At 41.6% G+C, this 26396-nt stretch overlaps 2 protein-coding genes across 4 annotated transcripts in view; one reads left to right on the top strand and one right to left on the bottom strand.

Moving 5' to 3' along the window:
* ADGRA3 (adhesion G protein-coupled receptor A3) overlaps positions 1-26396 on the bottom strand; it is a 130174-nt gene that overhangs the window by 88769 nt on the left and 15009 nt on the right. For all 3 annotated transcript variants that reach the window (XM_060417563.1, XM_042251854.1, XM_027970897.2), the window contains exon 2: positions 4786-4857. In XM_060417563.1, the coding sequence (XP_060273546.1) occupies positions 4786-4857 (72 nt within the window). The remainder of the gene's footprint in view (positions 1-4785; positions 4858-26396) is intronic.
* Positions 5769-7346, top strand: LOC101105132 (dnaJ homolog subfamily A member 1). Its single transcript, XM_027970898.2, has one exon. It carries the CDS (start codon positions 5889-5891, stop codon positions 7071-7073), a length of 1185 nt encoding a protein of 394 aa, XP_027826699.2. The 5' UTR covers positions 5769-5888; the 3' UTR covers positions 7074-7346.

Below are 26396 nucleotides of genomic sequence, written 5' to 3' on the forward strand. Positions count from 1 at the left end.
CCAGGCCTCCCTGTCCATCATCAACCCTCGGAGCTTACTCAGACTCATGTCCATCAAGTCAGTGATGCCACCCAACCATCTCATTCTCTGTCATCCCCTTCTCCTCCTGGCGTCAATCTTTCCTAGCATCAGGGTCTTTTCCAGTGAGTCAGTTCTTCCCATCAGGTGGCCAAAGTATTGGAGCTTTAGCTTCAGCATCAGTCCTTCCAATGAACATTCAGTACTGATTTCCTTTAGAATGGACTGGCTGGATCTCCTTGCAGTTCAAGGGACTCTCAAGAGTCTTCTCCAACATCACAGTTCAAAAGCATCAATTCTTCGGCACTCAGCTTTCTTTATAGTCCAACTCTCACATCCATACATGACCACTGCTCACAGTAACTCACAGTAAAAGCCAAGGTCCTTACAATAACCCTCTAGAATTTGTCCCACCAATACCTCTTTGGCTTCACTCTGGTCTCCTTGCTGCTCCTCAAAAACAGGCAACACGTTTCAGAGCGCAGCTTTTGCACCTACAGGTCCGGCTGCCTATAATATTCTTTCCTCAAGGCTCAATGACTTGCTCTAAGCCTTCACACTATCACCATATAAAACTCACATACATAGTGCATAGGTGTGCAAAAGCCACTCCCTGCTGTATGTTTCTTTACCCATAGTACAGTCATTCCTTTAGTTCCAGGACCCCCACAAACACCAATATCCAGACATTCAAGTCTTTTATGTAAAATGGTATAGTAGAGTCAGTCCTCCATACCATGCAGGATGCAACCTGGAGCAGGGGGACTTGTACTTATGCTATCAATTTGCTTGCTATGTTTATTCTATTTCTCCCCATCACAACATAAACTCTTTAAAGACAGGACCTTTGACAACAAAGGACTGGGTTCACTAATGAATCCCAATCCTAAGACATGTGGGCAATTAATAAATATCTGCTAAACAAATTTAGATTAGCTACTCAGGAAAGACGTAATAATGATTGAGACAATACCTGTACCAAGCCTTGATATTAGACCATTTACCTTTTTAACGGTTTTAATTAACATGATACAATAAATCTACATCAGTTATCCATGGCACACACTTTTAAAAGAATGTCAACTAATCCTTAAAAAATGTAGATCATCACTAGGAAACTAGTTTCCAAGATGTCAGAAAGAGGTATTATGTCCTAAAAATAAAAACCCCAAACCCTAAGGAAAAACTCAAAAGAATCTAAAAGAGTAAAAGAGTATGTATATGTATAACTGATTCACTTTGCTGTACACCTGAAATTAACACAACCATGAAAATCAACTATACTCAAAAATTTTTAAAGACAAGCACACACACCACACACTCTGCTACTTTCTTATGAGGGACAAAAGCAAATACAAATGATGGAAAACAAGAAAGCTCCCAAACGAAAACCAAACATTTGGAAGAACAATTTGGTAAGCCTAAAGAAAAAGGTTCCATTCTAGATGGAGTTTGTAAGGAGTGTGTCCACCCACAGCAATTTTACTTTGTGGAAAAAAAAAGAAAACTAATCCTCTTAAGAAATCCACTCTTCAACCCAAGAGAACTGCCAAGACGGCTTGCCTTGCAGGTTTTACTCCATCTCTGGGGCACACATGCTAGCTAGTTAACCCAGCCAGCCCCTACTATTCTATTCCAAGCACCCTACCCAGCACTACTAAGCCCATCTCTTATTCTGCATGGCTTGGCTACAGGAACTTTAAGGCCAGACTTTTACAGCTTTGGCCCTAGTCTGAATAATTCCTTGACCTACCACTTGCTTTTCATACCACATCTCATTCTGGGAAGTGTTAAAGGAAGAAGTCTGATACAGTGTTTTCAGGTAATTTTTGAAAGATTTGAAAATGATGTCATTTATACAAACAAGAAGTCATTTATCCGGCTAGCTCAGTCTTAAGTTGGGTTCCCAGAAGCAGCCCAGGACGCTTCTAAAGTACTTCCTGGCAACCAGCAGGATTCTGCAGAGAGAGCGCCCTCTCTCTGCTAACAAGCCCCAAGCCTATCCTGCTGCTCCCTGGGGAAACCCTTCGATATCCAGTCCTAGCCCACACATTTCAGTGGCTACACGATCAGCTCTCCCGCTCCCACGCCATGCTAAGTCCTGGGAAATCTGGGATTTTGCTTCCCCAGGAAAGAGGCCTCAGATGCCCCTTTGAATCCAGAACTGTATATTGACTTCACGTGATCTTTTTCCCTGCCTTTATCCCTGTCTCCCCCTCATCCCAGGTAGGAACAGGGAGGAAAGCAAAGACAGAGACCCTTCCTGGGGACCCACCAGCATGTAAGCTCTATCTATACTCCCTCCACTCTCCAATTAGCCCACAGAGTATGTATCAAGGTAAGGAATAATTTTTCACATCTATTGAAACCTCTTTTCTACGCTTGGACTAGGACTTCAGGAACTCATTGGTCAAAGAGTCCTTTTTTCTGTTCTGTTATCCATTCTCCAGAGGCAGAGCAATTAGGAAACAGGTAAGGAAAATATACATGGGTTAATCTATCAAAACACTGCATCACTGCCACAGGCTGAACTGTGTACCCCTGGATTTCCTACGTTGAGGTCAAAACCCCAGTACCACAATGCTGTCCACACTTCTGATGTGCGTGAACCACCAGAGCAATCCTGGTGCCAAAAGTAACATGTTTCTGAACACAAGAGACACCACAGCACCCTGGAGTGCCCATTACCCTTCCCTTGGAAAGGGCAAACCTCGCTAATCCTGCATCACTGAGCACCTACATGCAGGGACTGATACTGTGCTGTGGGTGACAGAGTATCTGTCAGGCACGATGACTTTTATTACAAGGAACACAAAACTAAAGAGGATCATGAACAGTCCAGAGGGAGTCCTGCTTCAGGGAGGTCATGCCAGCTCCCCTCCACTCACCCGACGGGCCTACCCCACTCTCCTCTGTGCATCAGCTCTGGTCCAAGCCCGCAGCATGGCGGCTTCTGTACCAGAAGTCCAACCATCTTTCTGATGACAGGGAGGAAACTCCTCTCCCCAAAGCCCCAAGCAAATCTCAACTGGATTCAACTGGGTCAGACACCCATTCCTGGACCGGTGACCGTGGAATGTGTGCGGACGGGTCTCTCAAGGAAAGGCTTGGACACGAGGTGCGGCTCGCACCCTCGGAAGCAAACGGACAATGTGGAACAAGACAGGAAGCCTCGAATGAAAACAGAAAACAAAACAAAAATCTGAGAATTAAGCCCCACTGTGTAAAGATCATTCTACAGGTGTGTATGTGTACACGTAAGTGTGTACACACGATTGTATGTACACATGCACACAAGTGCACTGCGGCTGCTGCTGCCAAGTCGCTCAGGCGTGTCCGACTCTGTGCGACCCCACGGACGGCAGCCCACCAGCTCCCCCATCCCTGGGATCCTCCAGGCAAGAACACTGGAGTGGGTTGCCATTTCCTTCTCCAATGCATGGAAAGGAAAAGGGAAAGGGAAGTCACTCAGTCGTGTCTGACTCTTAGCGACCCCATGGACTGCAGCCCACCAGGCTCCCCCGTCCCTGGGATCCTCCAGGCAAGGACACTGGAGTGGGGTGCCACTGCCTTCTCCAATGCATGCAAAGGAAAAGGGAAAGGGAAGTCGCTCAGTCGTGTCTGACTCTTAGCGACCCCATGGACTGCAGCCTACTAGACTCGTCCATCCATGGGATTTTCCAGGCAAGAGTACTGGAGTGGGTTGCCAGTGCCATATATATATGTAAATGCATATATTACACGGGTAAATGTAAACGCATTGCTATATATGTATATGTAAATGAGTAGAGGGGAGCTGGAAGGCCTCAATATAACCTAATTCAAAGACATTTGATCTCAGTGAAAGAAAAAGACGAAGAATTCTAGATGCTATGTGCTTAAATAATACATCTGAGATCAAAGCAATAAAGTCCTGTGGGAATCAGTTGTAGGAGAAGACACCAAGTGAAACAGTCAAGGAAAGACCACACAGAAGTAGAGAAAAGGAAGAAATGAGAACTAAGAAAATGAGGAAAGTCTGTTATCCAACAGACATGCAGATGCTCACTGTGTGACCGGCTCCCTGCTATATCTGAAATGTTGTCTGAAACGTATGAGTAACATGGATAATGGAAACATGATTCTAGAGTAGCATTCAGCATACAAGCAAATTAAAGATCCACTGTGCAAGATTCACCAAGGCAAAAAATAAGTGATACTTGTCACACATCTGGTCAGAAGCAAAACAAGACCTAACTGTTAAGCAAAACAAAAGGATCACATTCAAAGATGGCTAAATAAAATATTAAGTTTATACAAAAGTACTTCCCCTTGGATGAGGTTTCTTTTAATTCTACTGAACTAACTTAGAAGGTACGCACATTTCGTGACAGAATTTCAAAACATCATTGAGGCTTTAAAAGCCACAGGTCATCAAACTATGCTGCACAGCCTATTTCGTAAGCAAAGTTACATCCACGCTGATTCATGCATGTTCTGTCTACGGCTGTTCTCCAGACAGTGGCATAGCTGGGTCACAGTGACAGAGACCACACGGCCCACAAAGCCTAAACTATTTACTATCTGGCCCTTACCAAAAGCTTGCCCTCCTCTGCTTTAATGTATTGCTTTTTAAAATTCAACTCTGAAAAAAGAAAATAAATTCTGAGATGTTTCATAATTGGGAAAACAATTCTATTTTGAAAAGTTGATAGCTTAGTAACAGACTTACATTGGAAATGTATTAAACAAAATACCAATACGAGATGATAATAAAAGAATACTCACAATCTTTCGAGGAGACTTAACCCAGAAAATGAGCCATTCTTCAGCTCGGATATTTTATTGTTACTCAGAATCCTAAAAATGACAAAAAAAAAAAAGGTTAAGTTGCCTAATATACGTACATCGTCAATATCAAAGTAATTTAGCTTGTTATGTTTAAACTATAGGAACTCTAAGAAGTCACTTATTACCCAAAGAATTTTTGAGATGCTTGAAAGAATGGGAGCTTCCTTCTCTTTCAGAAACAACCCAAAATAGCTAATTTGCACATCTTGTCACATCTTAAATTGTTCTTGTCACCCTAAACCAAGATATTTGAAATAAAAAGTCAACATAAAATAGCTCTAAGTTCAGTGTAAGAATAAAGAATGTCTATACACTCACAAAAATTAATTTATATAAACTGAATATCTACTTAAAAACTGAAAACTTAATACAAAAAGAGCTTTACCAAGTACTGACTTGAAAAGAAATACAGGGCTTCCCTGGCGGCTCACTGGTAAAGAATCGGCCTGCCAACGCAGGGGACACTCACTGGCTTGTTCCCCAATCCAGGAGGAGCCCACGTGCCACAGAGCAACTAAGCCTGTGAGCCACAACTACTGAGTCTACACGTACCCTACAGCCCGTGCCGCACAACAAGAGAAGCTGCCGCAATGCGCAGCCCACACACCGCATCCGGAACAGCCCCTGCTCATTGCAACTAGAGCGCCCACACGGAAACAAAGAGCTGGCACAGCCAATAACAGATATATAAATGAAAAACGATTTCAAAAAGAGAAATACAGTATCTCCCAGATGCCATTTCAATACTGAATATTATTTGCAACTTAACTTGTATACAAATCTGTATGTGTGAAAATATTATACTTTTTGCACACATTCACAGGCAGACACAGGTAGCTGTATTGCAATACTACAACTCATGGATTAGGATGATGTTCTTTAAAAAACTGGAAACAAAAAAATGATTTAAAAGAAGTCCTGGGAACTTTCCAGAACGCTCGGTGAAAGGCGGAGGAGCGGCGGCTGCCCGAGCTGCGCACAGCAACGCGCTCCTTCCCGCTCCCCCACACCGGCATCGGCCCGCTCACCGGCTGTAGAAAATGGTGAAAGAAACCACTTACTATGATGTTTTGGGGGTCAAACCCAATGCCACCCAAGAAGAATTGAAAAAGGCTTACAGGAAACTGGCCTTGAAGTACCACCCTGATAAGAATCCAAATGAAGGCGAGAAGTTTAAACAGATTTCTCAAGCTTACGAAGTGCTCTCTGATGCAAAGAAAAGGGAATTATATGACAAAGGAGGAGAACAGGCAATTAAAGAAGGTGGAGCAGGTGGTGGTTTTGGCTCCCCCATGGACATCTTTGATATGTTTTTCGGAGGAGGAGGCAGGATGCAGAGAGAGAGGAGAGGTAAAAACGTTGTGCATCAACTTACAGTAACTTTAGAAGATTTATATAATGGTGCAACAAGAAAACTAGCTCTGCAAAAGAATGTGATTTGTGACAAATGTGAAGGCCGAGGTGGTAAGAAAGGAGCAGTAGAATGCTGTCCCAATTGCCGAGGTACTGGAATGCAAATAAGAATTCATCAGATAGGACCTGGAATGGTTCAGCAAATTCAGTCTGTGTGCATGGAGTGCCAGGGCCATGGGGAGCGGATCAGTCCTAAAGATAGATGTAAAAGCTGCAACGGAAGGAAGATAGTTCGAGAAAAGAAAATTCTAGAAGTTCATATTGACAAAGGCATGAAAGATGGCCAGAAGATAACATTCCATGGTGAAGGAGACCAAGAACCAGGACTGGAGCCAGGAGATATTATCATTGTTTTAGATCAGAAGGACCATGCTGTTTTTACTCGACGAGGAGAAGACCTTTTCATGTGTATGGACATACAGCTGGTTGAGGCATTGTGTGGCTTCCAGAAGCCAATATCTACTCTTGACAACCGAACCATAGTCATCACTTCTCATCCAGGTCAGATTGTCAAGCATGGAGATATCAAGTGTGTGCTAAATGAAGGCATGCCAATTTACCGTAGGCCATATGAAAAGGGTCGCCTAATCATTGAATTTAAGGTAAACTTTCCTGAGAATGGCTTTCTCTCTCCTGATAAACTCTCTTTGCTGGAAAAACTTCTGCCTGAGAGGAAGGAAGTAGAAGAGACTGATGAAATGGACCAGGTAGAATTAGTGGACTTTGATCCAAATCAGGAAAGACGGCGCCATTACAATGGAGAAGCATATGAGGATGATGAACATCAATATTCAACTATAGTAGTGTTTTAAAAGTTAAATGAAGAATAAACTCGAATATAAAAGCTCTGACTTTGCCCTGTATGTATGATGACTTCAGTGTGCAAGATAAGTTTAACACTTGTAAAAACGACTTTAAAAAATTTCCCCTAGCACTTGTTAGGCCATACTTTGTGATTGATTTCAGCTATGTACATGGAATAGCTTAGACTGAAATGCCAGGTATATGTATTGACTTCAGTGTATGACCCTTAATTGTTAAGCTATGAAATTAAAACTGTGTTTAACGGCAGTCAGACAAAGAAATTAATGTGGAGAAGTGTTGGTCTGTATAGTCGTAGTAAGTGGGATTCATTGTGATGCTTCTGCATTTATTCTATTGCCTCAACTGTTAACTTGAAGATGGCATGCTGTATAACTTAATTTAGCCTGTGGTATCAGTGATAGAAATGATACCTTTGTAAAGAAGGGGTTTATCATAACTTGCTGCTTCTTGAGGGCTTGCACTTGTAGAATTGCATTCCCTTCTTCTGCTGTGCCATCTTTTATTAATATATATAGCTATTGGTCCTGGTTACTTTTTTTGCTGCGCCCCCCCACTTTGGACCACAGTAAGCCTTAGAGTAGTGACTTCTGGAGCAGGGAAACTTAGAGTGATGAGACCTTTACATGGAGAAGTAATTTGCATGTATGAGATAGGAAGGTGTTTTTGTAGGTATGTTACAGGCTTAAACCATTTAACTTACGCTCCAGAGTAACTGTAATTTAATGTTGGTAGTATAGCAAATTATGATGAATAGCTTTAATTGTATGTTTAAAGTCATATGTTCACAAGCTTAAATCTGGTATCAGAATTTAAGCAATTCTTGAAATGTATGAATGTCTCTTTAATATACTGATTACAAAGCAAAAAAAAAAAAAAAAAAAAGAAGTCCTGGTCAAGCCACCACCATGGCAGAACTTGCCCAAGAGCAGACAATGCGCACATGGTCTTGCTTCCTCTCCAGGCCCTGTAACTATGCTCCTTTTGCATCTTGGATGCCAATAAGGAATTTCCACACAGAAGGTGAAAATGTTAAAGCTACCTTGCTTGGGAGAGATGGCGACTGCAGCCATGAAACTAAAAGACACTTACTCCTTGGAAGAAAAGTTATGAGCAACCTAGACAGCATATTCAAAAGCTGAGACATTACTTTGCCAACAAAGGTCCGTCTAGTCAAGGCTATGGTTTTTCCTGTGGTCATGTATGGATGTGAGAGTTGGACTGTGAAGAAGACAGAGCACCAAGGAATTGATGCTTTCGAACTGTGGTGTTGGAGAAGACTCTTGAGAGTCCCTTGGACTGCAAGGAGATCCAACCAGTCCATTCTGAAGGAGATCAGCCCTGGGATTTCTTTGGAAGGAATGATGCTAAAGCTGAAACTCCAGTACTTTGGCCACCTCATGCAAAGAGTTGACTCATTGGAAAAGACTCTGATGCTGGTAGGGATTGAGGGCAGGAGGAGAAGGGGACGACCAAGGATGAGATGGCTGGATGGCATCACGGACTCGATGGACATGAGTCTGAGTGAACTCCGGGAGTTGGTGATGGACAGGGAGGCCTGGCGTGCTGCGCTGCATGGGGTCGCAAAGAGTCGGACACGACTGAGCGACTGAACTGAACTGAACTTGGGAGAGTGGAAATAATGAGATAAAATAAATGAAAAAAACAGTCTTAGAAGAGTTAAATTAATGGCTCAAGACCATACTAGGAAATGGCAGAGCTGGAATAGGAACCCTGGTACACTTCACTCCAAACCCCCTGTTCTTCAATATACACCAATGCTGGTCAAGAGACACCCTTACTGGCATTTTAGGCTGAAAACTCTCCATCCCACAAGGTGCTGTACAACTTCAGGGGCAGACTCTTCACACTGGGTACAGGCTGAGGGCTGCCCCCAATCCACAATGGGCAACACTGTACATACAAACGTTAACAGAACACCCCTGGGTCATGAGGTTTCAGGCACTATCTTCATTTTGTTTACTCTCATCCTTCTTTAAAACAAAAGAGTCCATTGTGTGTATGAAAGCAAGCAACAAGAAATAGCCATTTGACTCATTTTCTTTAGTTTGAAGTTAAAAAAAAAAAAAAAGCTAATGCAAATTAACATTTCACAGCACTTCTGTGATAAAGTCAAGCTTACGTGTGCTTGAAGCCCAGCTCTATCATGTGCAATTACACTGGTCATGAGCAAGTCACTCCATTTCTCTGTAATACAATTCCTCATTTATAAATGGGAAGAACAGTAACTATTGATACCTCATATAATTCTAGAAAGAAAGCAGAAAACACCTATCACACTCAATGACTATAATGTTTCAAATTCTACTTCCTTGGTTCTAAGACATACATCTTCCCTCACTGTAATGTTTCTGAAGTCAAAATGTATCTGGCAATCAAAGCATACCACTATGTAGCATTTTCCCTCTCCTCCAACCTGTTACTAAAGCAAGGATAAGGCCTGAACCACTGGAACCAAGGAAAACATGGTGATCAAGAACGTGCCAATTAAAACATCATTGTTTCTAATCAAAGCTGCCAAAGGACTTTAAGTAGCAGGCATGGGCAAAAGCAAACTTGGACTTGGACAAGGCCACAAAGGCCACTGTAACAGCATTTCTCCAGCAGTCCACACCCAAGAGCTACCAACCTTGCCTTCCTAAACAGGCAGGGGTCCTAAGCCTAAGAAGCCACCAAATCTAACAAGAAATATATTCAATGATCTAATTTAAGCATGATTTATACCAAAGAGTTCAGCTTTTGTAAGAGGGGGAGTTAAACAAATGATGGTATACCAAACAACAAAATTGTGCACAGCCATTAAAAAATGATCCTTTTAAAGGAAACTTGATAAAAAGGAGAATGCTTATAATCAGTTCAAAAGTAAAGAACAAAACTGACACCATTGACTGGAATGAATATAATGCAGAGACAAAAAGATCTGGAAGAAATATATCACAATGATCATTATCTTGGTGATGAGGCTCCTACTTCTCTCTTAGTCTTTATAATCTTGCAGTATTTTGAAATATCTAGAATGACTCTTCTCTTTGAAATAGACTTCGATGATAAACATAAGAATCTTCATTACCAAGTATAGCTTGAAATTGAGCTAATTTTGAGTGTATCTTAGAAATAAACACTGAAGTAAGGGATACTTTATTTCTGCTGAGATTAAAAGCTCACATTTCATTATTTACACTCAAAAAAGATTTATGTAGTGACTGCAACTTAAAAGGCAGTTAAAAGTAGTGCAAAGAACAATGTGGTTGCTATCTCAAGCTTTCGAGACCTCACCAGTAATAAGTGACCCAGTCTCTGACAAGTCACTTCACTTTTCTACATAGACTTCTGTTTCATCATTTTTAAGACAGAAGAGATTAGGCAAGAATGATCTCCATTCTTAAAAGAAGCACCTTCCAACTTCTTTTAATTTTTTGTAATTATTCATGTTGTAATGAGCAAAGCTGAAGAAACTGATGGTGACTGAGAATTTACAAGCAATGAACCAAAAGTAAGGAAATAAAGGAAAACTACACAAAGCTACCAAGCTCACTGCCAACCACTACGCTGTTTCAGAATGAAGAATGAAACCTACACACAGAAGTAGCTTAGGAAAAACTGCCAGGATGGGGACTGAATTACACTCAGTGAGATTTGGTATTGCTTCAGCAAAAGGCCTGTCATTCGCTCAGTCATAAAGGCTTTAGTACAATAAATGACAGACTTTTTATTGACGAGAGTAAAAGGAAGATATTTTATCGCACTTAAAGAGTTATAACTGTATCCTTAAAAATACAATTTACAACCTCATGTTAATATATTCAATCTACATATTACTTGATGTGTTTAAGGATTTTTGCAAGAAAACAGCATCGGTATGAATAAATCTACTCTGCAGACAGTTTTTATACTCAATTTTGAGATAGAGGGACTGTGGAACTAGGAAGTGCATAATATCATGTATCATTATAAACCTAAAACCTATTCATAATCAATATTTTTGCTGACACCTTTGAAATTTCAAACTTTCTAGGAGGTAACTAAATGAAAACTGTAAAACTTGACCAGAGTTACAAAGCTTATATATACTCATTTCTGTTCTATACTGATGATGTTACCACCGCATGATCTACAGGCAACACTCAGGAATGCTTTTATGGGTTCATGCCTCTGGAATTCAAACACAAGAAGAGTTTGATGTCCACTGCTACCCCCCAGAAACAAGTTAGTTCGGTGGGCAATCTATGCCTGAAACATGAAAAAAAAAAAGGAATACAACAAAATGTAGACATGTTTTTTTTTTTAAATCAAAAGGTTATGGAGGAGAAAGAAATAAAAATTCAGCATTACAATTTCTCAGTTGCATGCTATTTCAACTCCCAGAATGGAATGCTGTTCATAGCACCACATTCTGTATGGCAGAAGACACAGAATCATTTTCCTTTTGAGAGGAACTGAAAATATATTTCAAGAGCATTCAGAGCAAACATTAGGAATATAACTCTTAAAATCAATGTTATTTCCTGAAAGAAAAGAAGACAGTCAAAAAAGATAAATAAGAAAAATATAAATAGGGTCATTAGAGTGGGTTGAATGGTGTTCCTCAAAAACGTGTGAAAGTGAAAGTGTTAGGCATCCAGTCGTGTCTGTCTCTTTCTCAGTCTGTAGCCCACCAGGCTTCTCTGTCCAGGGAATTGTGGAGGTAAGAATACTGGAGTAGGTTGCCCATTCCCTTCTCCAGGGGATCTTCCCAACCCAGGGATCAAATTTGGGTCTCCTGCATTGCAGGCAGACTCTTTACATACTGAGCCAGCAGGGAAGACTCAAAAAGGTATACCGAGAACTTGTGAATGCTACCTAATTAGAAAAAAGCTATCTGCAATGAAATTAAGGGTTTCAAGATAAAACTCATCCTGGATTAGGCTGGGCTCTAAACACAGTGACAAGTGTCCCAGAAGAGAAAGAAAAGAGGACTCAGAGGCACATGTGAAAACAAGGGCAACCTCAAAAAGAAGAAAAAGAGAAAATGAAAGATAGGCAGATATGGCTAATATACAGGCATAATAACCAAAGATTTTCCAGATCTAAGGAAAAGTGCAAACAAAACTATGTTCTTAAATGTAGTGTATTTTTAAAGCTTATTTTTTTACTTTTAAAAATCCATAGCAATGTTAAAAGATACATAATATTTACAACCACTATCAAAGACAAAGGACTGATTTCCCAAATATATAAAGAGCTCTTTAAAAACAAATCCCCAATAGAAAATCTAGCAAAGGCCAACAGATAGTTCATTGAAAGTAAACACTAGTGGATCACAACCACATGAAGGGATATACAGCCTTAATTACAGAAGAAATGCAACTTACTAAAACAGGATGCCATAAATCACTTATCAGAATGGGGGAAAATGTGGTAACACATTTAGACTCAGACGGGAATAGCCACTCACATTTAGGTATAAATTAGTACAATCACTACAGAGGGCAAAAGTACAAATGCATATATAATATGTGATCCATTAATTCCCCTTCTAGAAATTTACCCAAAAGACATACTTTGTTGCTGTTGTTTAGTCAGTAAGTCATGACTGACACTTTTGAGACTGTAGCCCACCCGCCAGGCACCTCTGCCCATGGGATTTCCCAAGCAAGAATACTAGAGTGGATTGCCATTTCCTTCTCCAAAAGACATACCTGCACATGTACAAAATATATACATGTTAAATATTATATAATCATATATTTAGATAACAGAATTATGCATTGCTCTACTGTTTATAAAAGCTAATTACTGAATATTTACATTGGCCCCAGGAATATGGAATTGGTTTAAGTCATCCATTAAATGGATACCATGCAGAATGGGGGATGGGGGCGCGGAGGTGGTGGCGAGGAAGCTTTCAGCTATTCATACAGATCAGACACACTGAAGACTGAGGGCATATATTTACATATTAAATGGTTCCATCCCTTGACATTTTTGATTTGCTAAAATAATAATACAAATTGATTTTCTACTAGATTTATCATGTAGAATAGCACCTGTTACTACATCTTTATCAAGCGCAAGAAAAATAGACAATATGGCTAGGCTATGCTTCTGAGCTGCTAACTTACACAATGGGCACACTGCCTAAACCTTTAGGCCACCTGTGACAAGCTAAAATCAGAAATGTTAACTCCTCGAAAGTGAATGTTTAGTACTTTGCTTCATTTATCCCATTAATGAAAACTGGTTATTTCCCATGTTCTCTTGGGGGCAGCCAAATACAACCCGCCACCTGTTTTCTTGACAACCCATGGGCTCTAAGAATGGTTTTTTATGTTTTTTAGTGGCTGAAAGAAAACCAAAAGAATGATACTTTATGATACATGAAAAAATCTGTGAAATCCAAATTTCAGTGTTCTTAAAGTTTTATTGCGACACGACGACGCCCATTTGTTCACATATTGTCTGTGGCGGCTTTGATGCTATGACAGCAGACTTGAGGAGTGCTGAAGGAGACTGGCCAGGAAAGTCTAAAATATTTACTGTCTGGCCCGTTACAGAAAAAGTTTGCCAGCTCTTGTCTTAGTGTACTCTGTCTCAGCTTATTCTCTGTTTTCAGGCAAATGAAAATCAAATGCTAATTTCTAAATTAATTCTTCCTACCAAGTAAGAATGAGAGTTATCTACTGCATTTCAAAACTCTCCATTGATTTGAATAATCTTTATTTTAAAATCACATTTAATTCTGCAAGGCATCAGCAATTACACACATTTTGCCCCACATGCTATCTGTTCATCAGTGCATCCTTCTGTTAACTGGATGTGTTCATTCATTCCTGCAGAAAGACTTCTGGGTGATATGCTCTGTCTCTGTGGGTCAAAAAATGTTTTGTCCTTGCTCCGTCACATCATCTTGTTTTAACAGCACTTCTCACTATCTGAAATTACTCTGCTCAGATATTGGTCTATTTACATGTCTCCCATGACAAGGTAAAATCCATTAAGCAAAGGGGATCTTTTTCAACTTGACTGTCACCACATCCCCACAAAAAAAGGTCATAATGGTGAACACCGGAGAGAGTCTATCTTGCAGCCACTCTTTTCTATTTGGATGCACACTCATTCACTCCTCACAGAACACTATGAAACAGGCACTATTGTTTTTTCAAAGACAGTAACAACAGAAAATTTGCAAGCTGGGCAACTTGCGCAGATTCATATTCAGACCAAGTAGCAGAGTGAAGAGTCAAACAGTGCCTGATACATGAGAGACTCACGGGGCTAAGGGAGGTGCAGTACTAAGATCTCCCTTCTGGACAGAGCCTGTGCAGAAGAGCAGGCAACTGACCACTTCCAGCTGCGACTGTCCAGAAGATCTGCCTCAGTTCCAAGCACAGGCCACCCACTTTGCAGGCAATGCCAGTCCAGGACTGAGCTCCACAGTGATAAGCAGGTTCTCCATCCCTGGTCAGTACAGACTCCCCAGTAGTCCTGCTCTGCACCAGTGCTTCCTGCCGGGCAGCCAAAACCCTCTCATAGCTGCAGGTAGTCTGCACCACCCAATCTTCCTTCCTTCTCTCTCCTTTCACAGGAGCTAGACTTGCATCCCAATCCAGAGGCTTTCCATAACTTCTGCTTCATCTCCTTCTTCCCCTATCCCCCGAGTTAGTTTCCAGAGTTACTCTTCTAACCCCGCTCCGGCATGTGCTTCCCACAAGATCCAACTGATAAGACACCTACAATATCTGTTCGGTAAATGAGTGAAATAAAATTATGGCTGGGTTTAAGGTTCTGTGTTCAAAGATCCCTCTATAAGGGATTAATGATACAACATCTACAATATCCAAGCACCCAGTCATACAGATGAGACATAAATTTCAGTCCCATGCTCATTTCTCCTTCTCTGAGACCTACTGAAAAAAGTTTGGAGGGGGCAGGGGCAGGAATAAAAAAAATATCTACCAGAAAATGCCTAGATTTCTTTTATGTGCATGTGTTCAGTTGTGTCTGACTCTTTGCAACCCAACACAGACTCCTCTGCTCGTGGGATCTCCCAGGCAAAAACACTGGAGTGGGTTACGATGCCCTCCTCCAGGGGAATTTGCCAACACAGGGATGGAAACCGCCATCTCCTGCATGCAGGCGGATTCTTCACCACTGAGCCACCTGGGAAGCCCCTTCCTCTTTTAATACTGCAGTAAAAGTTGTCTTAATATACTTTCCCCCACATTTTAACCCTTCTAAAATTAGGACCATCTTAAAATAGAAATTTTTTTAAAATGTCCAGCTGCTAGAAAAAGGAATCAGTTATCAGCAGCTGTTCCTACTGGCAAATACACAAACTGTGGGTGAATGTGAAGTCTGGATCCTTAATGACGGCTTAATGTTGATACATTAAGGTTTCACCATGATACAGCACTGAAATAAAAAGTCATGTAATGGGAGACTGCATATTATATGACAGTCAGCATAATTAAAGGCAGCAGAAATGTTAAATCTCCCAGAATTTAACATTTAGGAGAGGCTGGTGGGATTCATTCATGTGTCATGGAGAACTATTATTCAAGCAGCTCACATCTCTCATAAGCTGCCAGCTAATTTATAAGCGAAGCAGTTAAACTTAAATGAAACATGATTCAGTGGAGTTGGAGGAACTTTGTTAAATCAACCAAATAAAAAGTACAAATAAAACCCTAATATTCCGTACAAACAGACAAATTATACTGCCAAGTCTAAAGATGCAAAAGAAAAAGTCAAGATCACTTATAAAAATCTCAGTAGTTTACAATACATGCACCATGCTGTCCAATATCTTAAAATACATTTATCATTTATACACAGAAAAGAAAAGGGGACTGATAAAGAAGTAAAATGTTATTAATAGTCAAAACTGGCAAATCTGGGTATAAAATGAGGGTTCTGCCCATTATTCATACTCTTTCAACTTTCATGTTTGAAATTATTTTCAAAGAACAGTATAAAAAGTTTTGTATTAAAACGACACTTTGCATGACAACAACGGTGAAGTGCTTCAGAAGATTTCTAAATGAGATGGCAGGGTGTCCACTTCAGTACTGAAGAAGTGGTATTTCATGGTGTGGGGAAGAAACACTGACATTTTTAAAGAAATTACCTCCCTTAGAAAAAAAGCTGTTTGGAAACAGGCATCTGACTGTTAATGGCATCTTAGCAGCAAATATTGGCTGCTTTTTTCTTCTCCATCTGTTCCTCAAGTTGGTTGGATACAGGCGCTCGTAGACCCATCCTTCACATCTCTCAATTCTTCTTCATAATTCTTAAACCTTCTGCTTTGATTTTAGAAGAAATCCTCGGCTCAGTTTTCCTGACCACTAATTTTCTCAATCTGATGCGGTTCCTATTTTAATCTTGAGCCCATGTGCTGCCCCCAGCCGCCACAGTCTAACATTACAACCTCAGGGTTAATGTCTCCAATTGCCTCCTTTTCTCTATAACTCCTTTCCTGCAACAGCTGTTGCTTTCTGGATTTGTCCTTCTCTTGGATCTGAGACTAGGGATTACGAGTTTCCTGTATTAACTTCTTGATCATCCTGCTGATCTCCTCTTGCATGCCTGATGACTCATGGTTGCTTGCTCATCTTTACAAATGGAGGTCTGGATCAATGCAGATTCCCCGCTGCAGGCGGTTTCTTGAGCACATATGAAAATAATGGGGAATAAGCAGGAAAGGGAGTTGAGCAAAAAGCATTCATCTCTAGGCACAAACTCTAATAATCCTTAGAAAGTAGGGACACAAACCTGGGGTCCCCAATGATGAAAACTTCAACTTCTGGCTACAGTAAGCTACTGGTATTCTGCCTGGACAAATCTCCCAGCTTATTAAGAACTCCGCTAAAGGGCTTTGCTGCAGAAGTGAACCCTACCACCAAGCCCGCTGAGTCAAACGCAACGAGAGCTGGTTCCGAGCTATTCATTCCTGGCCATCACTCTCCTCACCACTTCTGCCGCCACTCCCTGGAGTTTCAATTCTTGGGAATCTTCCAGGATCCTGTGAAGAAAACTTCACTTGCGCAGTTACTCCCTCTTCTGTCTCTATTGGGTCGTAAGTTCCCATGCCGTGCAGTTTCACCATCAATCTGATCCCATCTGTTTTATTTATTCCATTGCATCCTCAGTGCGCCTGGAGCACTGCAGCACCTTTCTCAGTTTTCAGCCCCATTAGTTACGGGTCTGTTCATATTTTCATGTTTCTTCTGTCATTTTCAACAGAATTTTGGAAGCAAAGAAGAAAAAGTAAACAAGTGTGGTTCAATGTATATCCACTGAGGGGGTTGTAAAAGAGTCATTTCCTAAGAGTGGAGGGCTCCCTCCCTCTGCTGCATCCTCTCTGGATGCTACACGACTGGGGTCAGGCTTCCTGTCTGGCCCATCCCAGCCCCGCACACAGGGAGGCTAGCCTTTCCCTCTGCGCTGCCAAAACCCAAAGAAAAATCTCAACCACCTTTCACTTGGAAGAAAGATGACGTTTAATCACAAGGGTACCTGCTTAAAACAATGCCTCATACGTCCATCAAAGGTTAAGCTCCAGGTGCCCTGTAAAACAATCAGGTGTCGGAGGAAACCCATTTGTGAGTGCCACAGGCCTGTGGTTCAGCATCCAACCGCCAAAGGCTAAACAAGGGTGGGGAGTCATGTGGGGAAGGAGATGCGAGAGGGAAGTTGTAGTTCTGTTCCCTCGCCTGGCCACTATTAAAGCACAAAGCTCAACTGAACCACTCTAAAAGCTCTTACTGGCTTTATTCGGGCTCCTCTGGTGGCTCAGACGGTAACGAATCTGCCTGCAGTGCAGGTGCTGTGCTGAGTCACTCAGTCCTGTAAAACTCTTTGCGACCCCATGGACTGTAGCCTGCCAATCTTCTCTGCCCATGGGGATTCTCCAAGGAAAATTACTGGAGTGGGTTGCCATGCCCTCTTCCAAGGGATCCTCCCAACCCAGGAATCAAACCAGGGTCTCCTGCATTACAGGTGGATTCCTTACCAGTTGAGCTACAGGCAAGACCCTGCAGTGCAGGACCCCAAGATGTGATTCCCTGACCAGGGATCAAACTTGCGCCCTCTGCAATGGAAGCATGAATTCTTAACCACTGGACTGGCAAGGAAGTCCCTGAATAATTTTTAAAAATTAGACAGCAAGTCAAAGATATCACCAACTAACATATTATTATAGGGTCACAATATAATTTATCACCAGACACAGTAATAATTACAGCAAGACAACAGGTGTTAACCTGGGCATATGGTCATCCTTAATACTCAAATGGTTCATTAAATAACCTTTCAAGTTTCCAGGCATTTCTATCAAAGATTGACATTTTAAGGCCTGCTTTTTTCTTATAATTATTTCAGAATTTTTATTCAGTAGTTTTATAAATAAAAGAGCTGATCCGGTGGTTCAGATGGTAAAGAATCTGCCTGCAAAGCAGGAGACCTGAGTTTGACCACTGGGTCAGCAAGATGCCCTGGAGAAGGGAATTCTACCCACTCCAGTATTTTTGCCTAGAGAACTCCATGGATGGAGGAGGCTGGCGGGTTACAGTCCCTGGGGCTGCCACGAGCAGACTGAGCAACTTAACACTTCCATTTTTTTTCCACTTCATTCAATAGTTTTATAAATAGGAAGGAAATCTATTTTTCTGTTTTTGCATTAAGTTCGCATGTAATCAAATGCTGCTGCTACTGGTGCTAAGTTGCTTCAGTCATGTCCGACTCTGTGCCATCCCATAGACAGCAGCCCTCATCCCTGGGATTCTCCAGGCAAGAACACTGGAGTGGGTTGCCATTTTCTTCTCCAATGCATGAAGGTGAAAAGTGAAAGTGAATTCACTCAGTCATGTCTGACTCTTAGCAACCCGATGGACTGCAGCCCACCAGGCTCCTCCGTCCATGGGATTTTCCAGGCAAGAGTATTGGAGTGGGGTGCCATTGCCTTCTCCGGTAATCAAACAGCATTTGGTTAATTAAAAAAAACTAAAGGTTTTTTTTTCTTTTTTATGCCATACTACTTATGAGCTACGAACGGAGGTTCGTGACACTGTACAGGAGACAGGGATCAAGACCACCCCCAAGAAAAAGAAATGCAAAAAAGCAAAATGGCTCTCTGAGGAGGCCTTACAAATAGCTGTGAAAAGAAGAGAAGCGAAAAGCAAAGGAGAAAAGGGAAGATATACCCATTTGAATGCAGAGTTCCAAAGAATAGCAAGGAGAGATAAGAAAGCCTTCCTCAGTGACCAGTGCAAAGAAATACAGGAAAACAATAGAATGGGAAAGACTAGAGATCTCAAGAAAATTAGAGCTATCAAGGGAACATTTCATGCAAAGATGAGCTCAATAAAGGACAGAAATGGTATGGACCTAACAAAAACAGAAACAGTGGAGTGAGAGACTTTTTATTTGGGGGAGGGGGGGCTCCAAAAGCACTGCAGATGGTGATTGGATCCATGAAATTAAAAGATGCTTACTCCTTGGAAGGAAAGTTATGACCAACCTAGACAGCATATTAAAAAGCAGAGACATTACTTTGTCAACAAAGGTCAGTCGACTATGTTTTTTCCAGTAGTCATGTATGGATGTGAGAGTTGGACTATAAAGAAAGCTGAGTGCCAAAGAATTGATGCTTTTGAACTGTGGTGTTGGAGAAGACTCTTGAGAGTGCCTTGGACTGCAAGGAGATCCAACCAGTCCATCCTAAAGGAAATCAGTCCTGAATATTCATTGGGGACTGATGTTGAAGCTGCTGCTGCTAAGTCGCTTCAGTCGTGTCCAACTCTGTGCGACCCCAGAGACGGCAGCCCACTAGGCTCCTCTGTCCTTGGGATTCTCCAGGCAAGAATACTGGAGTGGGTTGCCATGTCCTTCTCCAATACATGAAAGTGAAAAGTGAAAGTGAAGTCGCTCAGTTGTGTCCGACTCTTAGCGACCCCATGGACTGCAGCCTACCAGGCTCTCCATCCATGGGATTTTCCAGGCAAGAGTACTGGAGTGGGTTGCCATTGCCTTCTCCGATGTTGAAGCTGAAACTCCAATACTCTGGCCACCTGATGCGAAGAACTGAGTCATTTGAAAAGACCCTGATGCTGGGAAAGATTGAAGGCGTGAGGAGAAGGGAAAGAGAGAGGACAGATGATTGGACAGCATCACCGACTCAATGGACATGAGTTTGAGTAAACTCCGGAAGTTGGTGATGGACAGGGAGGCCTGGAGTGCTGCAGTCCATGGGGTCGCAAAGAGTCAGACATGACTGAGCGACTGAACTGAACTGATTGTTTCCAAAATGCCAAAAAATGAAAAACTGCTTATTAAATAACACTTCATTTTATCTTAGGAACACATTAACTCAATGAGAAAAGGTAGCCTATTTTTCAAGGTGTCTTTAACATCATAAAGAACACTGGACACTTCATATTTATGAATACAATAAAAGCATGCTTATTTGGCATTTTAATCAAATAGAGAGCTCTCTCCTGGGAACAGAATGAGTTTCTTCTAGGATTTTGAGCCTGATTTTTAAGCTGAAATTCACGATGAACCTACTATGCATTACTTGAGTATATTTACGCATCTATTGTGTGCTCGGAGTTACATTAAAGAACACAATAATTGGTCTCAAGGACTAATACAATACATGAATCTTGGTATAAAGTGCTACAAGAGGACTGTATGATTCAAAGAAAATACAGAGTTTAAATGTTGCAGAAATGCAAATGAATAAGGGAGACATTTCTGAACTTTGTTGTTAAATGAGGAAGAATTCCAAGTGCAGACAGGAGGGGAAAAATGCTTTTAAACAGAGATAAACTCTGTATTATTTTCTTTTGCTACATAACGAATTACCATAAACTTAATGCTTTAAATCAATACCTATTACTTAGCACACAGCTCTGCAGGTCAGAAGCCCAAGCCCAGAGCATGTGGATCTTCTGCTCAGGGTGGGAGCTGGCTGCACAGCACCTGGGTACCGATAGAAGGGATGCTGCTAAGTTAATGAATGGGGTGGAGGGAAAGAGGGAGATGAGTGCACATATCACCTGTGAAATATTCTTGCCAGTCATGCTTCAATCTGAGCAGGGAAAAAAAAAAAAAAAAAGTGATACCTTGTAATTTACACTTCCCATTGTGAATTTGTGTTCCCTTCCTGTGAAGGTGTGCAAATGTCTTTTGACCATTATAACATACGGGTTGTTAAGTGTGAACTCTCAAGTCAGACTGCATCAGCTCACAGCCTGGCTCCATCTCTTACTGCCCGGGTGACCTCGGGAAAATTAATGAGCTTCTATGCCTCCCTTGCTCAGGCACAGAAGAGGGATCATAATAATACTGACCTCATGAGGGAATTATGAGAATCAACTAATACAACACAAGCCTTAAAAACACTTACGACAGGATCTGGCACACTCAACAAACATTACCAATTATTACTGGCCCATATTTCGACTGGATTATCTATCTCTTCTCACTAATTTGTAGAAAGTTCTTAATACATGGGAACCAGCAATTTCCAACAGATCTTCCAAAAATTCTTAGGCAGCTGGCCCAAATGCTGTGTGCCAGTCTCTGTTAGAAGATACTTAAGAGTTCAGAAACTATTACCAAGGAGTGAAATTATTATTTCTGACAAGCATAGTGCTCACCGCTAAGCAAAGAATTGTCTAATTCTTTCGGTAAGTAATCTCCTGGGACTTCCCTGGGTGTTCAATGGTTAAGAACCTGCACTTTTACTCCAGGGGGTATGGGTTTGATCCCTGGGGCAGGGAGTGTCCCTTGTAGCTCAAATGGTAAAGAATACTCCAGCAATGCAGGAGACCTGGGTTGAATACCTCGGTCAGAATATCCCTGGAGAAGGGAATATCTACCCACTCCAGTATTCTTGCCTGGAGAATCCCCGTAGGCAGAAGAGCCTGGCAGGCTACTATCCATGGTGTTGCAAAGAGCTGGACACCACCAAGCAACTACGACTTTCATACTTTGGGGAACAAAGATCCCACGTGCCTCAAAAAAAAAAAAAAAGAAAGAAATCTCCTGAGACTTTGGTAAAATTCAGAGACACTCTTTCCATGTAGCTACTGAAACTGTATCAAACAGGAAAGAACCTGGATATGTACAAAAACCCATATGACCCCAAGATTATAAAACCAAACAATCCAGTCATTAACAGAGTTTTGGGGTTCCAGGACCATTGGCAAATAAGGGCATGTGTGCCACCACCTCCCCATCCTGTGCCAGAGCAGGCGTCCGAACTGGCACTTTCCTGATAAGCTCAGGCAACACTCCTGATGGCTGCTCCCAATTCATAAATGTTATCATTCAAGGAATCTGTTTACCACACTGGTTCTACAACAGAAACTCCATCACAGCAATTATGACCTCAATGTACTTTTTATAACTGGTGGAGGCATCGTGACCAGGAACTGACCTGCCCACTGAAGGTGAACTGTGTACAGAGAGAGAGTCAACAGGGAAGTGCTGTGAAGTAGAATCAGTCAGAACTCTGGCATCAGAGGATGTGTAAACAAACCTGTGGCAATTGGGCAAAGCAGTAAGGGGGCAGGGGGAGCATCCAGGCAAGAAAAAATAATCACATGATATAAAATCTGTAGCATATCCATACAGTCTGGAAATAAAAGGGGAAAATATCTATGTGTCTGTGTATGTATAAAGTCAAAAAAAAGCATTTTCACGTTGCTTTAAAAAAGTATGCTTCTGAACTTTATGGACACCTTGTACATTCCTGTGATACTCAGAAACTCAGATAAGCAGACTGGTAGACTAACTGGGCTGGGACTTAATAATCTATATTTCTCTAACAGAGGAAAAGAATGAGGATGTGCAAAGAGATAGCCAGAGTTCAGTGCTAGAGCTCAAGGATTCAGATCTAACTCAGGGACCAAAAAAAAAAAAAAAAAGATCAGCTAACAGGATGAAAGCACAAAGTTCCATGTTGGTTTAGCCCTAGGGAAGGAACGAGGGCAGGTCTCAGCCCGCAATTGAGGGGCAATCAGCCTAAGAATGGTGAGAAAAGGCATGTGGCCAGATACTAAGGACTGCACAGCCCCAACATCTGCCAAGAAAACAGCCCTGCTATTATAATGCAACAAACCCCTTCTAATACACAATTTGACCTTCATCAAATGAGCATATTAACTCTGAGGATTTTTAAAAATATCTCAGTAATCTTGAATTTCAGCAGTTAAAAAGAATTAAAGATAACCTAGTTCAAAATCTTATTTCACTCTTCAGCAAAGTGATAGCCAGAAAAATTATGATGTGTAAAGGGTCACATTCTACTCAGCAGCAAAGCTAACAGAGCCCCCGAACACTTTGAGTCTTGTTGCTAATTCCTCTGTATCCTGCTTTCTAAGCATTTTTGTCCAACATGGAATAGGCATGCCAGCTTCCTGCTTACTCAGGCACAACTCTGACAGGTAGATGTGAGTGCTCCCTGACAAGAGTGTGAGATGGAGTCTCGTCCCATGGAGACCTATCAAAAATGCAACTACCCCCTATGATGTCATTATTCCTTTCATCTTAACAGAGCGGTAATGCCTGAGGTAGGTCATTTATTACTCGAAGATGTCACTCTAGGATAAAATTTTTGATCTCAGGAACACAGGTAAGAGGAGTATTTAATAATCAATAATACTACAGTGCAATCCTAAGTATGATGCTCTGATCATTCCCATAACCACTTGCTGATAGCAAAAAGAGACACTACATTTGTCCTTGAGTTACTAGGACACAGTAAGTACTGAAGGAGAAATCTCAATTATTCCATTTTCCCATGTCAGCCAACTCTACAGAAACAGTTCAAAGTAAAGAAGTTCCCCATCTCTTTTGCTCTGCAAAGGCTTACCCCCAACCCCTACTGCCATTATGAGCATTGATGAACAGAACAACAGTGAGAATTACAAGCTTAAAGGCCACATTCCTGGGCCAGAGCCTACACAGCATGTAACCTGAGAGCATCAATTTACCTGTCCACGCTCAGATGGCACACCTGAAAAATGGGGACAATGCCAAGCTTATGAAGTTATTTTAACAACTAAGATGTACATGTGGAACATTTGGCACTGAACCCAGCACATGATAAATATCGCAATTAGAACCTGAGTTACTAGGACACAGTAAGTACTTAAAGTCTCAGTTATTCTATTTCCCCATCAGTCAGCCAGCTCTAAATAAATCATGGAGTGCTGCAGTCCATGGGGTCTCAAAGAGTTGGACACGACTGAGCAACTGAACTGAACTCAAAATCAGTTAAGGGCACTTATACCCAACTAAGCCTTGAAAAACATGGCGGTTAGGGCACCAACCCTCCACTCAGTGGAAAATCCAACTTACAGTCAGCTTTCAGTATACATGGTTCCTCCACATCTATGAATTCAACCCACCTCAGACCGCGTAGTTCTGCTGTTGTTCAGTCACTCAGTTGTATCCAACTCTTTGCAACCCATGGACCACAGCACACCAGGCTTCTCTGTTCTTCAGGATCTCCCAGTTTGCTAAAACTCATGTCCACTGGGTCAGTGATGCCATCCAACCATCTCATCCTCTGTCACGCCTTCTCATGCCCTCAATCTTTCCAAGCATCAGGGTCTTTTCCAATGAGTTGGCTCTTCGCATCAGGTGGCCAAAGTATTGGAGCTTCAGCATCAGTCCTTCCGATGAATATTCAGGATTGATTTCCTTTAGGATTGATCATCAATTTCCTTCCTGTCCAAGAGACTCCCAAGAGTCTTCTCCAGCACTACAATTCGAAAGCCTCAATTCTTTGGAGCTCAGCCTTCTTTATGGTCCAACTCTCACATCCCTACATGACTACTGGAAAAACCATACCTTTGACTAGATGAAACTTCTAGTCTGCTTTCTAATACGCTGTCTACGTTTGTCATAGCTTTTCTCCCAAGGGGCAAGCATCTTTTAATTTCATGGTTGCAGTCACTGTCCACGGTGGTTTTGGAGCCCCCCAAAAAATAAAATGTCACTGCTTCCACTTTTTCCCCCATCTATCTGCCATGAAGTTATGGGACCAGATGGCATGATCTTAAGTGTTTTGAATGTTGAGTGCTACGTTGTACTATAGTACTTACTGAAAGAACTTCCACTCATAAGTGTAACCACAAAGTTCAAATTTTTGTTGTTCAAAGGTCAACTATATAAAGTTCGGCACGCCAAGGAGTTCGACAGAGTTCTACACCTTAGTTTGTGCTATTCATGGTCGTTTAAGGCCAATTATCGAGCTGGTTTGGGGAGAAAGTTGAACTAGCATTAAAACAAAAGTTCTTAACCACCTACATTAGCCAACTCAGTCATGGATTCTTTACAGTTACATCAGAAGTAGAAACAGCAGGTTTACCAAATTAATCTCAACAGAAAGCTGAGAGGTTTTCTGAGATCCTACTTCTCCTATTACAAGAAGGTTCTTCGCACTGGCTCTACTATCAACCTCCCAGCAGAAAAATAAATAGTTTCTTTCCATTTATAAACTGTCACTATCTACTCTAAGATGGTGTAAGACTTCAGTTAAGACTTAGTGTAGGAGGTCTCCAAAATCCCCCCTCATCTCTGCTCCATGCGGCGACAACGAAACATCTGCAATTTTTAAAGTTCTATAAAACACTAAAAGGAAAAACAATGGAAACACTAACAAAGCTTAAAATGGGAAGTCTGACAAAGTCCTTACATCATGGCCCCAGTCTGTGGTTGCTAAGCTGTTCTAGTTAAGCTGATGGACAAGTTTTTCAACTTTATCCCTGGGGGAAAAACTCCAAGACAGCTCCCTTCCCGCCCCTAGTAAGGATCCCTGAAAAAAAAATCAAGCCAAGGCAGACAGTTAACCACGTTTCTCTAAGTTGGCAATAATCTCAAGTAGACAATCTCTGTTTATGGCGGTTCAGGGTGGACAATACGCATTCCGTAGGGCTTTGCCTTCAAAAAAACACCATCCCCTAAGGAGGTACTGCTGTCTGTGGTCATCTTGGAAGGAAACCATGCAGCCAAGCTAGTCACTTCCTCACAGGAGCTGCTGAGCCCAAACCACGTCACACCGCTGCAATTTACTGATTAAGTCAGCATGGTGACATGGTAATGGAGGAATGAAAGAGCTCCGAGTTTAGCTGATTTCAGGCAAGGCACAGTGTAGAAATTAGACAATGGACTGAAACTGAAATAAGGTAAGGAAATGCCGGGCTGAATTCATCTTGCTTTTTAAGAAGCTTAATTGTGAAATAAGAAGAGTAACTACATGGTGCTGCGGTAAGGGTGGTATGAGGGAGGCGGGATTTTTG

The sequence above is a fragment of the Ovis aries genome, chromosome 6, assembly GCF_016772045.2.
Source record: "Ovis aries strain OAR_USU_Benz2616 breed Rambouillet chromosome 6, ARS-UI_Ramb_v3.0, whole genome shotgun sequence".
NCBI classification, from domain to species: domain Eukaryota; kingdom Metazoa; phylum Chordata; class Mammalia; order Artiodactyla; family Bovidae; genus Ovis; species Ovis aries.